Genomic DNA, 16,624 nt, shown 5'->3' with positions numbered 1-16,624 from the left:
ACTCACCCGATCCTCTCTCCATCTGCATCAAAGATCGGAGACCTCTGTGGGGGAATGCTGATGACGGCGTTATCGTCTCCGGTATCATCGTCATCAAAGTCAGAGGTGTTGAGGAAGTCAAAGCTCTCCAGGGCACTCTCCACAGTCAGACTGAGGCTAGAGGATCGACTCCTGTGACCCGGGAGACGGCACTGGGGGGAAAAGACAGGATGATGGGCATCCAAAGAGTATAAAAACAAGACAAACAAGACAATAAAGTCCAAATGAACCCTAGGATGCAGTTTTTCTGAAAATTTTAGTGCACAAGATCTTCTGTAGATGTTAATGAGACTGAGTTTACCTTCAGTAGGTCTTCCAGACGCATCACTTCCTGCTCCAGGTCCTGCAGCTCTCTGCAGCGATGAGTCAGCGACTCTAATCTGGTCAGCAGGCTGTGGATGGCCTCCTCCAGGCTGCTCTCCAGGAAAGCCCTGCTTCCCTCTCCCGCCCAGCTCAGACTTCCCTCACCCTCAGCAGCACTCCCACTGGGCGGCATCATTTCTGAGGAAGTCAGCCTCTTCACGAGCTGCTTCGTCAGGCTGCCCGCCTCCTCTGTGTCCAGTTCCACAGGTTTCAGCTCATCGGCGTGATCCAGGAAGACATCCTCGGGAGCCACTGTGGACAGGTGTCCATCTGAACACAAGGACGGGGCAGCCGAACCACAGTTGGAGCTAGAATTACGCTGAGACTCTGTGCGCTCCCACTCCGAGTCTTCGGCCGCTTCGGCTTCGTCGCTGGCAATGCTGGCACTGGTCCTGCTGCCCCTGCTTCCTCTACTGCCCGTCTCCCCATCTTCCTCGTACTCTTCCTCCTCCTCCTCCTCTTCCTCCACTAAATGCTCCTCTGCGATGGAGTCCTCCCTAGTTGGGAGGATTTGCGTAGGTAATGGTTCTGTTTCCGGAGGAGTTACAGTAATCTCAGGGTTGGACTGGCCCGGGGAGTAGGAGCTCAGGGCAGGGCTGGGGCTGGGCGTAGAACCAGACGTATCAGAGAAGGTGAAGGACAGACGCTTGCACTCAGCCACACCGCAGCCGCCATTCTCAAAGACATCGTCGGGCAGTGTGGACTGAAAATAGAGACAGGAGAATAAATCTGTGCTGCAAACAAGATAAAGGACTGAGATCTGGCTGAAATCAGTGAATGAAGGACAGAAAAGTGCAGAAGAAAGCTCCTCTTGTTTTCTAAGATAGAAAAAGCGATGGCACACTATACTGATGATCAGATCTGAACCCAAATTGAATCGAACAGTGAGGTAAATATAAACAGAAAACATAGGAACAGCTTAACGAACATGCAAACAGACGTGCAAAGAGCCACACATGGCGTTCTGTAGTCCTTAAAAAAAGGGACAAGGTGAACCCAAGTGTGTCCACAAGAGCAGAGAACTACATCCCCATCATGTCAGTGGGGGTAAGAGGGCACACAGAGTCGGGTTAGGAGGGTCACGGGGGCCACAACACACTCACATAAACCTCCAGACTGGATTTGGGCCTTGGCCGCAGTGAGGCCAGGTCACCAAACGAACGACTGCGCCTTAGCTTCTCTAGCAGCGTGTCTCGGAGCATGTGGAGGAAGGAGAAGCGCTGGCGCTCCACGGGGTAGGGCTGCCACTTCTTTACACAGTAAAGGCAGGGAAATAAGACAGGGTGTTGGGTATTTGAGGGCAGGTGGGTGAAATGTAGGATATACAAGATGGGGGCAGAGTGTGGGTATAATGGGAATATGCAAAGAAAAGGAGGACAGCAGGAAAACGGGTGAGGGTTAGTTTAAGGCTTAAGCATCAACTGAAAAAATAACATGGGGCATGATTTACATCACGGTGCAGACAGTGCATGGGTTAGTGTGTTATGGATCACAGAATATGCTAACAACTTAAAACATGTTTCTCCCCATTGTAGGAGGCGGTGTTTTGCTTGACTCACAAAAAAGGAGGTGTCCTGGAAGGTGGGGGTCTCCGGTGTGCCCTGGCTGTAGACGGACACTCGTCTCTGGAGAGCTGCAGCTTTGCTCACGTTGCCAGACGACAGAGTCAGGTCCTCCACGTCGAAGGGGCTGGAGAGGAGGATAAAAAAAGACAAAGCTCTTAACGACACTGCTTACATTTGGTTTCAAAAACCTAGAAATGGGCAGCCCTAAAAATGTGGTGTAAACAACCACAAAGATTCACTGTGATGCGGTCACTCAAGCCACTTCCTGAGGTGGTCTGTTGCAGTGTAAACAACAATATTTCATGATGGGTCTTCAACAAGGACTGGGAGAAACATCATTGATGAGGTGCTCCTTTTTGAAAATCAGTACTGAAACATTTGGTGCTGGCATTGGAGCAGGTGTACACAGCAAGGCATCTCAGTTGTGTAAAAACAAAGTATGAAGTGGGTGTTACTATGATGTTTCACCAGCAGATGGCAGGACCCTACAAGGCATGCAGACCCCGACTTTAATGCTGTGACACTATCAACCGTTGTAGATGCTCCAAACATATGGCCGGTCCAGTAACAAGACTAAAATAGTTCTGGACTACCTCTGAACAATCCTGCTACCCAGCAGTGATACCATCTGGCAGCTGCCAACTCATTATGTACCCTAATTCGTGCAACACCGGTTAGATTCAGCGAGCTTCTACTTACTACCACGTGACTTCCAGGTTGAGTTTGATGGTCCCGAGGTCGTTGACGTCCACAGCCACCACCTGAGGCACGGCAGTGAATAGCTCCTTGGTCTCACAGATGACGCTGCCCACCAGCATGTGTGTGGCCAAACCCTTCAGCTCCGTCACCTGATGGGCACAAACTTATGTTTGTTTCTCATTTCAGTGCCACAGCGCAACGTGTTAGACACGAGGCTATCCGGGTTTGTACAGTACCTTGATGTTAATAAGGTCAGTAATGAGGGGCATGAAGACCATCTCGTCTCCATCCCAGCTTTGCCTGGAGTTTACTTCAATCCTCCCCTTCAGCTTCCACCGCTGGCGACCGTAACGCATGAAGATCTAAAGGAAGGAGCAAAAAAAAATTTAACCATATAACTTTATAATGGCTGAACTTATAAGCTAATTTTTTTTAACTGTTCATTGTTTGTCCCACTAAACCAACCAGCTAAGTGCTAACTTTGGAGCTGGGTGGAGTGTACAGTGGTGTTTCACTGAAAGATGGCCAAAGCTGTTGCTACATAAATATCACTACAGCGGTTTCAAGCTGAAAGAGTCACTTGTGTCTATCTGTCCCAATCCTGTTAAAAGTAGACCCAAGAGTCAGCAGTTAGGGCAAAAAAAATAAACTTGCCTCATATTGGTCTCCAGGACAGAGTCGAGCAAATCCTGCCAAACCTGTCAGATAGAAGTGACAGATATTTATATTATGCACAAAGAGGAGAGAAAAAAACGTCATTTGGGGGGGGGGGGGGGTTAAGCAACGTTACCTCACTTTCTTATTCAGAATGAATTATGGCACAATGACACAAGCTGCTTTTAACTGTCAAGCATATTTTTTGTTATGACTTTTCAGGGATTCGGGGTTTCTAACTTGGTCCGTGAGTGAGAAATCTTAGGATTTTTGCTCCAATGGATATAAAATCATCACCAAAACATCTGGATTCTAAATAATTCTAGTGTGTAAATGACTAAACTTGCATTAACTTCTCATTTAAATCATTCACGTCCCACCTTTCATTTTGATATGAAACTCCCCGAGCAGGTTCTCCAGTTCGCTCTCAAATGCGCTCATGTTCTGGAGGACGGAACGAGAGAGATAAGACTGATCACACAAACAGCCCTCACAAAAACGAGAACAACAACAGTAATCAAGTTATCTCTGCAGGCTCTGACAAAGCCGGTCAACACCAAACTACAGAGGAGACAGGAGGGCGGGTCTAAGCCCTCGGCACAGGTGGCGACAGGTGCGCTTGTTATTGGGATTTAAAGGTAAGTATCTGGCTTTGCAGGTTAGTGTTTACAAATCCCTGTAAGCAGTAATTTGTATCATATACTTAGAGTGGGTGTTGTCAGACGTGACTACGTTTAATGCGCCCTGTTCTGCGTTTATATATAATCTGCAAATATCTCTGTTTAAATGTCATAATAATTATTGTAACCCTACAATTACAGTTACTTTTTACAGCCCCATTCGCTTTACAGGACTAAGAGTCTGCAGCTGACAGCTCTGAGTACCTCTGTGTATTCCTTGTACCGACGATTAACCTCCGCGATACTCTCTTTGGTGCCTTTGGTGGAGGGCGAGGACGAAAAGGCCTGCTTCATCCGGATGGCACCCTCTCTGAGACGGCTCTGGATGCAGAAGGCCTCGTATAGCTCATCCACCTGCACACACACACAGAGTCCCCTCCATCTTTAATCGGCCCTCACGAATTTGCAGGCGGGGTAACACACACGAGACAGAAACTTCTGCAGTTATGAAATAAAGTTATAAACTTCCATATACATGAAAACATCCCCGGGCAAGGAGCAAATTCCCAAAAACTTCCAACTGCCATGTGAATTTTTCTGTGTTTGCTTCCCACTGGGATTCATTCACGGATGGCACAGCTTCAGGCTTGTGCAATGAGAGCAGAAATAAGCACAGACATGATTAACTTTTGCTTTACACTTTATTTCAGATACACATCTGATCACAACATGGTCAATAAGACTGTACAGGAAGTCCAAAACAGAAAAGGCCTGCAGAAGTAAACACAGTAAAAGGCTGACATTACACACACAGACAGAAAGATAGTCATCAAGACCGATAGGAGAGACAAATGGATAAACTAAGAATGGATAAAAATGTCCTGAAGTAAGCTGCTGTATATCTGTGTAACTCTAACCCGACGCCTGCACTGTCCCAGTCTGCGAGCCCAGTGGGACACTCCCACGGCGAGGCAGCAGCAGACGGGGTTTAGAGCTCATTTGTCTGCCCGACTGCAGTTTGCAGCACTAGCCTGACCTAACCCAAACCCGCAGGGAGAGGGAACGACTCCATCAACATCCTGCTGTCTCAGTGTGAGCTAAAATGTCAGCGTTTCAGCTGAAATCAAATCACGATGATGATGAAGCAAAAAGCTCAGCTTAACAGACAGAAATGTTCTCCGCCATGAAGCCACAGGCACAGCAGATTTAAATGATTTTATTATGAGCAAAGCTTTGGTAATAAAGTTATTATAATTCTTTATATTAACGCTGTTTCTAACGTTTTTAATTGTTTCACATTTCAAAACACAAGTGCTCCTTAACCAACCCTACTCTTTAAAAATCAAGTTCTCCTCATCAATATTTGTATTTCCTAAATTTTTCACATACTTCATTAAAATTCAAACATTTAAAAGGCTCCAAAAACAGACACGAGTCATTATGAAACAACACTGAGCTGTAATCCCAGCACTTTTCGAGGATGCGGTTGATTCACTCAGAGCCAATGTACCAACATCAACATTTAGCAGCAGTCCAGATTTTTAGCGTCCTGTCCTTTGAATCTTTTGGCTTATTTTGAACTAAAATTCACATGTGATGAAGCGGCAGGCGAGCAAAAAACAAAACACCTCTGGTGAGCCTCATCAAAGGGAAATATCTCCGGCCGCCTGACGAGAGCGCTGAAATATTGATGCCTCGCGCTCTTTATGGCACTCATTAGGGAGAAGCAGGAGAAAATGGGCCATTCTGGCTCCTGTCGTCCCAACAGCTTATCTAACCGTTTGTTTGTGTATCTTTTGTGCATCAGCCGAACGCTGCCAGCCTGTTTGTGAGAGCAGACTTTTTGCACGCGCCGACGTGCTGACATGTGCATGGAGAGTGAGTTTTTGCAAGCGGTGGGTGGGCAAAGGACTGCTTCTAATAAAAAAAAAGTGAAAGTAGTTTGCGGTGGGATGGATATTAGAGTGTGTAACTCTTTTTGACACACACATACGCACAAACCCACCCACTCCACCTTATACCAACTAAGCCTTCACCACCCCCCACCCTCAACCGGGACCCAGCCCGTCTGTCTGTGGTATGTGATGTATGTGGCGAACCCGCAGCAGCTGAGCTGAGCCGGCTAGAAAACAATTTCAAACCTCAACTGTTATTCTCAGCACTCGGAGAAAATAACGGACGGTTTTTGTTTACGATGAAGGGGGAAAACACAAAAACGTGTTTTTGTGCATGATCCAAGGAAACTTTTTACACCTATTAAGCCAAGAAATACAACGTCATCATACCCACATAAATAAAGAGACGACTACAATGAGGTATTCATTCGCCTAATGAAAAGCCATCATTCTTTAGAGGCAATCAGCGGCCGTATCATATTATCAGCTTAATGGAGCCAATTTTTGTCCCCAATTACAAAAAAGCCCTTTGCTGCCTTCGAGGAAACGTCCTTTTGAAGGTCAGCCAGGCTCCTCCACTCCAGAGGGTGGCCGTCAGCATATTGCTGAGCCTTGGGCACATTTCAACCCAGAGGAAAAAAACCCGAAAAAACATGAAAGGTAAAACACAAAGAAACAAGAGTAACCTCAGCACAGGAGGAAGGAGAGGACCGCACCCGGCAGAAGTGCTGATGCTCTTTTGGACGCGCACACACACAGACAGACGGACATGTGTTATACATCCTGAAAACAGCTCCTGTGGAGATCTCCCCGTCTTTCTGCCCTTTGTCTCCATCGGTTATGTATCATTCAAGAACCGTAAAATAAATAAGTAAAATTAAAATTTAAAAAAAGAATACATCTGAAACATTACATGGTTGTAATTTTGACAAATGTGCACTTTGAGACGTTTTCTATTATGTAGATCAATATACACTGTAAAAAATCAAAACAAAACGCTACATAAAAAAAAGAAAAAAAATGTCCTATAATTTTTTGCCACTACATTATCAATTTTCTTTTAATGGAAGCTTCCCTAAATGGTAAAAATCCATTTTTTCCCCCCACTGTGGATCAACAAAGAAAAACAATCTGCAGGTTTCTCAGGAATAAAAATAATCTTTTGGAAATGTTACACCAATGCCAATAACAGTAATTTTAACACTAATTAAAATAAAAATATAAAATATGAACAAAATATAAACATTTAAAGCACTTCTTTAATCAAAGGACAAGCACATCTGTTTAACAGGCTGCCCGTAAAGACCATCTGAACCTTTTTAAATCACCTCTACAGATGCTAAGAGACATTAAATGGAAATGTATTCTAAATTAAGTCCTCTATTGGACTGTGCTAATTGCAGCTCGCTGCGATGACAAATAACCTGCACGGTCAGAGACCGAGGGATTACTGGAATTATTGGGGAATCAGTTATGCTCAGAGTGAGCATAATATTGCATATTTATGTATTTGGTGTAAAATAACAATTTTTTGTATTTTGAAACCATTTTGAAAGCATCCCTTCCTAAAACACTTCTAATAACATTTGCTTGGTAGTTTGAAAGGCAGCTGTGATTAAGAATCGCTGAACGTTTTAAAGGATTATCTCACTATCATCAGTGTGTATGATTTAAAAACGTGGGGTTTTAGATATTAGCAGTGAATCTTTCAGATATGGCAGCAATCCTCTTAAGATATGGCCATTATTCTGGATCATAGATGGCGCCTCGCGCACGTGCACACGCTTTGTGCCGGGGGGCCAGTGATTATAAGCAGATTAAAACAGGCGGGCCACACCAAACAGCTTCAAACACACATGAAGCTCTCTGGGGAGCTGTGGGTGTGTGTGTGCGCGTGCCAGTGGCAAGATTAGCATTCAAGGGAAGTGGGGAAAGCAGAAAATGCCCTATATTACAAATAATCACATGTAAAGCATGCACACTCATTCTGGATTGAATTTGGCACGTGTTTAACACACACACGCTCTCTCAGGGGAAGAGGAGACGTCTGGCAGACGATCGTCTCACCTTCAGTCTATTTAATGATGCCCTGCTGATACCAGCGGTCAACACCCACTCCCCCAAACACCCCCCCCCCCTCCTATACACACACACACACACACACACACATATATATAGACTCTGTCCCATGCAGGACATCATACGGGTTGTATCGTGCCACCTGCTTCCTCCATGTGTGCCAATTACTGCTCAGACATCTGCAGGCAGCGCAGGAACAAAAGAGCAGAGCTGATGTGACTCACAAACTAACAACTTGCTGATGGATGATTGTTAAGTCATCCCTCACGGCAGCTGTCCTACACAAAGAGACACGCCTGAGCCTGAGCCTGAGCAAAAACACTGACAAACATGTTCACGCTTACTGTAGCTCAGCTGCTAAAACGCCATTTCTTTCTCTTTTTTTTCACTCGGAGTGTCTTTGCTGAACAATGTTTTGTTTACACATGCAGTGACCAATCACGTACATGTGTTTAAGACATGCGGAGTAGTCCAGCTGAGTTTATTGTTCCCCATCCTATATGTTGCTTTTAGCTCTGAAGTCCTCATCTCTCCCTTTTGGTGCAAAAAAATAGAAAAAAAAAAAACCCTAATCAGCATCAGCTGCCTGATAAAAAATGCATACTTCCTGTTTGCCCTGTCCTACATACTGTCGATTTGTTTGGACCATAACCAGCGTGTTATAAGCCTTCTAATGCAATCATACAAGTCACACGTCCCTCAGACTTTATGTCCTTACCACTACAGCTACTGATGGTTACTGATGCGCACAGTTTAAGTCAGTCTGTGTGATGCTGAAGTTGTTTCTACATTATAATTTCACACATGAGTTCTGCCCAATGTCGGGAAAAATCAGGTCGGGACATTGGCCAAAGATGCCCTTGAACACACGTAGCAGACAGCAGGTGACAGTCCCCTGCAGACATGTCTGTTAGTCTGGGTACAGTGGGTAGCAGCACACATGGCGCCCAGTGAACCAGATATTTGTGCTCTCACATGCACCTCTGTGAAAGTGAGTGATGATTAAAGAAAGTTTGGGCTGAAAATGACTTTTCTTTTCCAAACTCACCGGCCACTTCATTAGAAACACCTGGTCAGCTGCTTGTTGATGCAAGTATCTAATCAGCCAATCACATGGAGGCAACTCAATGCATTTAGGCATGTAGACATGATCAAGAGGATGTTTTCTCTGGAAACTTCGGGCCCTTTAATACCAACTGTATTACTTTTAATTAGAGTCTTTTCTTTAAACTATTTTATCTCTGATACCCTGCATAAAGTCAGATAGTAAGTATAAATAAAAACTGATTGAATATTAGGCTTAATTTTAGTTACGCTTCAGCTTTTGAGGTTTTTTACATGGCATGATAAATCAGACACTTCACTGCTATTTCAAATATTTACCCTTTCATTCAAATCTATTTTTGCATGAAGCTTGAAAGAACACAAGAGCTTAAGAATAACGCTAAGCAGTACATGTTTGCTTAACATCATCCGTCACAAGACAGAACAAGCGCTGACTTCTTTTATCTCTCTTATCAAAGTCAAAGTGGAGCAAGCTGCAGATACATTTCCTGAGTTCCCTCTCATTCCCCCCCCCCCCCCCATCTTTGAGGGCCGTGTCAATCGCTCCTCGCTGCAAACTGCCCTGACCCAGATTCCCTGTCGCCTTCATCCCCGCAGAATCGCAGTCACGCTGCTGTGTTGTTGTTTACCTTTGTGTGTTTTTGGGACAAATGCTCTGAAGGTGGGTTTTGTAGTCGAGATGCATGTGAACATAAAGGGTTAACGCCACCCAACAGACGGCCCCATCGAGCTCATCAGGACTTCAAAGGCTCTGTCTCCGGGTAACCATGGTTACCTTTGGAGCTGCGCTGTTGTTTGGGCGTGTGTGCTCTGATTGCCTGCTGTCACATCTGATTTGACGCACAGCGAGGAAGACCATTAAAGCTCTACAAAAGGCGATGTGGAAGAAAAGTCAAAACCTTGTAGGGGATTAATGTCCCCAAATGGCAACCTGTGAGGTGACTACAAAGAGGATGCAGGGGGCCAAAAATCCCTACCTGGCAACCTCAGAAAGGATGTTTTTACCTCAACCATGGAAACAGCTGGAAACTTCCCTAATATATAAACAGATTAGAAGAGCAGGAATGCTAAGCTAATGCCTGGCAGCAAAAAAGCAGGTGAAGTTACGCCTAAAACTGCAGCTTCACTCAATAAACTCAACGTGAAACCGGTGGAAAGAAAAGTTGTGAGAACAACAAACGTTTTAAGAAATCTGTCCGTCTGTTTCTTTTTGTTAAGAGTTATGCTTCAGTCACAAAGGCCTGAGAAATACCAGTCACATCCTGGGAACCAAAGGTTGATAAAAAACGGTGTATTCCCTAATCGGTTGGCGAGTCGTTGCTGGAGGTTGCTAGGTGAAATTGGTCACAAAGAGCTGCTGAGATTTTGTAGATGCAACACCACTAACTGTGTGTCATTAACGTCACGCTCACTGTGACAATACAGGAAGTATTGAAAAAGGCACCATTTACCCAGCCCTAGAAACTGGTCTGCAACCATCATGTAACCCTTGGTCATAAAACAAACTACAGGCAACTGTAGCTAGCAACCAAAGCAATCAACCGCTGGTTGTATCACACCCAATATGGCAGGCTGCTCTTGAGCAATGTGTGCATGAGAAACCTCGATATAGTGTTGCACCAAAAATCTCTTTGCAATTGCTTTGGTCAACCACTGAACACGCTGACTTGCATGCAAACACAAACTACTTTCCGAGTGGTGCTGAAACCAGGAAAAGTGTGACAACGATAGCTTCAAAGTAAAACTTTGAAACATTTTAGTTGTAGTGGTGAAGCACAGCTTTCATTCTGAAGGCAAACACTCTCCGTTTCCAGTTTGCATCACTTTTATTTGCTAGGTTTACCACTGCTCGGCCAGCAGTTTGTTTTTGCAGACAAGTTGGCATCTTGCACGCAAACTGTGTATGACCATGACAACCAAACTTTGTCCATAGATAACAATTTCCACCAGGAATCAACATCTAAACATGTATCAAACTCTCTCTGCTGTGTAAATCCATATTAAAAATGGGCCCTTAATAGTTCCTCTGATTTCTGTGTTTATGCTGGTGCTGTGCGGGTAGCTGGCTCTCTGTCATGATCAGCAGCTACTTTCACACTTTAGTCTTTGCACTGCTCAAAACCCCCCCCCCCAAAACAACACAAGACGTCATTTTTCTGAGCTTTTCATGTGATGGTAGGTAGGTGTTACCTTTGAACAGCCAACTCGCTGAGTGCTACAGTTAATACCGCACCGATACGGTTTCTAACCAATAAAATAGATGCATTTAAAAATATCAAACACTTACTTAGAAACAGGTAAAAATATGCATCAGTGCTGTTTCCTGGGTGAATGCTTGGATGGGATGAGGCCTTAAATACTGGTTTCAGACTTAAAATGAGCTCTTAAACAAATGCCCCACGGACTTACATTAAAAAGTCCAACCGAAGACTCACATATTCATAGCCTCAAATACTTTCTTTGGTTTAGAGACTGACAAAACAATAAATATAGCTGTAAAGAAATTCGAACAGCCTTACCTTGCTAATATGAAACTCCAGACGTCTCATGTACCTCTCGATAGTTTTGATTTGCTACAGAAACAGAGCGTGAAAATTTACAGGTCAGAATTTGGCTTCATTTGGTTTTTTGCTTGCACCACAGATTATAATAAGGTAAGACTTACATATTATACAACAAAATGTGCAGAAAATGTTCTGTGCAAATATGTTATTATAAGATTCACACGATAAACTCCAAACTTGAGCGTGTGTTACAGTAGCCCCTCCCCTCCCACCATCTTACCTTGTCAAGATCATACAGCACTCCCTGGAGAGAAAACACACGCAGACACACACATGAAATTACAGAGTTACTAAAAGGTAGGACAGCTTATCTAACGCAGAGCAGATCACATTTATCTGCCATCAGGAAGAAACAGTTTTTCCTGTGTGCACACATCAGGCAGCCACGATGGCGTAAACAATGAAAAATATTTTCCATGTGTGCGTTCATTAGTTTAAAAATTGATGCAATATATGTGAATTTTTCATTTTCTTTATAAAGCATTTTTGACTTAAGCTGTGAGTCTCACAGGCTGTAAACATGAGAGGAACGATGTAAGTTAATGCAGAGTAACTTCTCACCAGGCGGGAGTTTCTCTTCATGTCCTTCATCAGACCTGTGAGTTTGTCCAGCTCCGTCTGATGAACCTCCAGATATTCACTTCACAGGGGAAACAGAGAAACACTTCAGTCTTTGCATAAAACAAGTCGCTAGCAGTGAATTAAAACACGACTGCAGAAGTTCAGATGCTCACTAACGTTACGTTCACCGCTACAAAATCACTTAATGACACCAAAAAAATACACAAGGAACATAAACATCTACAGAGGTCTGTTAATGCATTCAGAGGCAAACGTCAACAAGCTCAAACAGGCTGTAAATGCACAAACTAAAGCTTCTGGTAATTACCCAGGAAGCCCCTATACCAGGAAAACTCACTGCATAAACATTCTTTATATACAGTTCATGACAAGACCAGACTCCATCCATTATAAAAACACAACAGGCAACATTTTTTTTAAGGCCAGAAAGAGTGACACATGCACCGTGTGGGAAATGTAAGCAGCACTTCTGTAATACTATCTGTTGAATCAATCTGTAGTCAAGAATGCTTCAACAACACAGTGTTTACTGTACTTACTAACTGCTATATGGCTTCTATATAATTACTAACTTTAAAAGGTCTGGCATTAAACATAAAAAGGCTTATTGTGTTTCAGAATTTGTGTCAAGTGTCTAATATTTTGCATTCTCCTTGCAATTAAGCACACAGATTTCGAAACTCTGAAAAAAAAATAGCCTGGGTTGAGCATTTATTGATGGAAAGTTTCTGCTTGTCCACAGCTGTCCAATGAAAAAAAAGGAATGGAGCATTTCAAGGTACTCTGGAAGACTTCATAGTGTGTACTGTAAGTGAATTTGCTTCATATTAACTACTTAATTGTGTACATAGAACAAGTGGATGAGTTACTCACTCCAGGCCTTGTTTGAGTGCTGTGTAAACCTCCTCCAGTCTCTTGGGCTGCGGCTCTCTGGAGCTGCTGCCTCCCTTGTGGCCTGACAGGTGGGGCTTCTTAGGCTTGGACTGAGGCTTCTTCTGCACTGCAGAGTTCCCCATGAATGAGTTACATCTGCACACACACAGACAAACACACGCACACACAAACACAGGATAAGTTACCGTTTGCTGATTGTGCCTCACAAGAATTTCCTAAATCTCATCGCACAGGCCCAAAGGCGCCACCTTCCATATTATATTTATCTAATATTTATCACAGGATCTCTGCAGCACTTCAAGTGTCAGGCCACCAGCTGCCAATAAAAGCAAGGAGTTATATTTCTAGATTATTTACACCATCCTGAACACGTCCTTGGGCCAGTTACAGCATGAGTTCATCTCATCTGTCAGATGCAGCGACCTTGTTGACTCTGCTCACACCAAAATAACTCATACATACACGCACGCGTACACATTTATATGTGACCGACGCATTTAGCCTACATATTATTCAGACATTCAGACACAAATACAATCATACATTCAGAGCTTAACCTGAGCATTTAACGCGGGCGTGCAATCACATGCAAACATGTGCTTCCCCGACTCCTAGCTGCCGTTTATCCTCTGCTGGAGTGAACTTACAAACAAACAAGCAGATTTATCCTCCCGGCAATTAACGACATTCAAGTGATCTTCAGTCTCTTCCCTCAAATGACCAAATGTGTGACCGACTCAAGTGGGAGAATTGAACAAATGTGATCCAGTTACAGAGAGTTGTCATATTTGTATAAAAGGCAGTGAAATGGGCTCAGTCACTTTGTGTGGAGCTTCAGCTTTCTTTCATTTTTTTACCACCACACATCATTTTTTAAAAACCATGAGGTAATCATTTGGAGGAAGTTTTTCCTGTAAACCACCAGTAGGGGTCCATTGGTGGATTATTATGTAGATATGCTCTTATTCAATTTAATTTTCACTGATCAGACAATCGCAGTCATTACTGTCATAAGGAGGAACTTGATATGTTAGCAGCCTTCCAGGATTAATCCAGCAGTAAAAGACCATCTTTGAAAAGGGAGGGATTTTCAAAACATTCCTACTTTGGATGCACCGAATCTAATGGAGAAGGCCTGGTTTAAAGCTATAAACGTTTGCATTTTGTGGACTTGAAGCTAACTGATATATCAGAGATGTCAGAGGTGTCCGTGTGGCTGACACATTGACGAATTTCGAAGTTTTCATGTCCCATCCACTGTGGCCCCCGAGAGGCCAAACAGACAATAACGTGACAGCCCAGCTACAGGAAGTGACAAACGGCTAACAGCAAACATGTGTCTACAGTTTTGTATTAATCATGTGACTAAAACACACGTTGCCTGCATCTGTTTCTCCCTAAAAACACAGATCGGTCACATGTTTTTGTTTCTGTCACTTCCACACACAGTCTATCATTTTATCATGTCCCCAGAAACCCTTCCAATGTGTTTTGCGAGATTTTTATTTATTTATTTTTTACTTCTATTGTGTTTTATTCAACTTCCAACATGTTTTGTGTGCTTTTGCGGCATTTTTGTATTTGCTGCTTTTCTTAAGTTGCTTTGCATTTGACCTCTCAGGGCCACCGTACATAAAAATAATCAGCAACCCAAGTTGTGTAGATGTTTTGCTGACTTTCATCATCTTTAAGGCGCGATGCTTTGAGTGTGAGCATTTTAGATCTACTAATAACAATAAACAACTAGACAAATAATCACCAGTAAAAGCTTCACAGGCTGCTGCCCTCCATCAGCCAGAGAAACCACACACACGAAGCTTCATGTGAAGCTTCTTCGCTCATTTAAACTGTAAAATCAAATCACGATGAAGAAGAGGCTCATTAGTATTATTTCTCAGTAATTATTGTGCTTAACTGCAAGTTGTTATTATATTAGGGATAACAAATGAATATACAAATGATTGACTGTGCCACAAATGGTAGCTTTTTGTGTTTCGTGATAATTCACTGCAACCAAGCAGAGTGAAAGAGAGTGCTGGGGCAGATGTTATTATATTAGAGATAGAGAGCTTAGCCCTGATTGGCTGAAAAGTCTGAATGATTTTTCATTGACTGACCTTTGCCATAGGGGACATAACCGTATATGACAGGTTGTAGGTACAACCCTCTGTATGCATTCAGGTTGAAGCCTTTAAGAAAGATTTTTCCAGCAACCAAGGAAGGTTTCTCCTATTCACACATCCATCTGTCGCTTATCCAAGTCCAAGTATTGAGGTCAGGAGTCAAAGCAAAGACGCCCAGATCTCCCTTTCCATGGTTACATCATCCAGATTTTCCAAGGGTGACACCAAGATGTTCCCAAATCAGCTGTATGACATGTAATCTCTCCAGGGTCAAGTCCAAGACCCAGGAGACCAGAACACCTCACTCACAGTGGCATCCAGGAGGAATCCCAGATGCCCGAACCACCTCAACTGCCTCCTTTCGATTTGAAACAAGCTTTTGGGAACAAGCTGATAAGTTGAATGTGTTTTCAGTTAGTCTTCATGGGTAAGACTTAACCATTTTTAAGCCTCATATCTGCGGCTGAAAAAAGGGGGCAGAGTTTTCTAAGTGGCAGAACCACCTTACGAGGCTCTCTCTCCTCACATTAATCCATTTTAGGTCACACTCATCTCTCCCACGCATGCACATATCAGCTTTTAAAACCATTATGGATTTAGCTGACAAATGACATTTCCCCAGTCTTAATGAAATGATCTGAGAGTCATTCCAGGGACGCAGTGACAACCAATTCCAGCACTAGACGAGCTGGAACGTGCCGCGTTTTGCTGTGTGCCAGCAGCGGCACAAGTGAAGCTTATAGCTGCCACAAATGTAGGGCAACACCGAATGAGAGCGCTGCATAGCCGTGGGGTCATGCAAGCTCTGGTGCAGTAGGGTTTCTTGGCAGGGACATATACAGAAACATACATGTCAACACTTCCATACAGGAAGTCATGCATAATGATGAATTTATCCTTGTGCGCACAAAGTGCAAATTCTCCATCATGCAAACGCGCAGAAGTGCACACAAAACTCACGCATGGACACACACATGGAAAGTCCCTTCTCAATTACAGTAACAGAGGAGCGTGCACAGGCGCTGGCACACTCCAGCGGCTTCAGGAGCTATATCTGTGCAGCTTTCCACCTCGCTCATTATCAGGATGATAACTTGTCTGTCGCTGTCAGTCGCCCACACAGCGAGTCATTAGAACCAATTACTCCATTCACTGTCTGAGCAGAGAGAAAGGAGCCACTTCTCTCAGCAGGACCAGGACTGCTGAAGAGGCCCAGACACCGACAATCAGAAGTGTAAGATTATAAGAGATATGGTATATCTGAGACTGTGAGCAGGCTTTGTCTTGTGATGATGATGGAGAGCGCCGTCATAGATGAGTCAAACAGGAAAGCACACAGAAGAAACTCTTATCTCTCGAGAACTTTATCCATCTCTAACTTTTCGAAACCAACCCCAGGCTATGAACGAGAATACATCATGTGACAGAGTGACGATCACTGCTTAAGAATTCGCTTCTTTCACAGGTCTCAAGACTTGCTTT

At 43.7% G+C, this 16,624-nt stretch overlaps 1 protein-coding gene across 2 annotated transcripts in view; it reads right to left on the bottom strand.

Annotated features, from left to right (window-relative positions):
* ripor2 (RHO family interacting cell polarization regulator 2) overlaps positions 1 to 16,624 on the bottom strand; it is a 60,990-nt gene that overhangs the window by 6,129 nt on the left and 38,237 nt on the right. For both annotated transcript variants that reach the window (XM_065470851.1, XM_065470853.1), the window contains exons 3-14: positions 12,999 to 13,154; positions 12,105 to 12,183; positions 11,764 to 11,787; positions 11,499 to 11,552; positions 4,205 to 4,354; positions 3,701 to 3,764; positions 3,321 to 3,364; positions 2,903 to 3,028; positions 2,667 to 2,815; positions 1,962 to 2,091; positions 341 to 1,105; positions 7 to 191 (exon numbers count right to left, since the gene is read on the bottom strand). In XM_065470851.1, the coding sequence (XP_065326923.1) occupies positions 7 to 191; positions 341 to 1,105; positions 1,962 to 2,091; positions 2,667 to 2,815; positions 2,903 to 3,028; positions 3,321 to 3,364; positions 3,701 to 3,764; positions 4,205 to 4,354; positions 11,499 to 11,552; positions 11,764 to 11,787; positions 12,105 to 12,183; positions 12,999 to 13,154 (1,926 nt within the window). The remainder of the gene's footprint in view (positions 1 to 6; positions 192 to 340; positions 1,106 to 1,961; positions 2,092 to 2,666; positions 2,816 to 2,902; positions 3,029 to 3,320; positions 3,365 to 3,700; positions 3,765 to 4,204; positions 4,355 to 11,498; positions 11,553 to 11,763; positions 11,788 to 12,104; positions 12,184 to 12,998; positions 13,155 to 16,624) is intronic.

This window comes from Pelmatolapia mariae, linkage group LG22 (genome assembly GCF_036321145.2).
Source record: "Pelmatolapia mariae isolate MD_Pm_ZW linkage group LG22, Pm_UMD_F_2, whole genome shotgun sequence".
Taxonomy (NCBI): domain Eukaryota; kingdom Metazoa; phylum Chordata; class Actinopteri; order Cichliformes; family Cichlidae; genus Pelmatolapia; species Pelmatolapia mariae.
The sequence above is the reverse complement of the archived record's forward strand: the minus strand, read 5'-3'. Positions and strand labels throughout refer to the sequence as shown.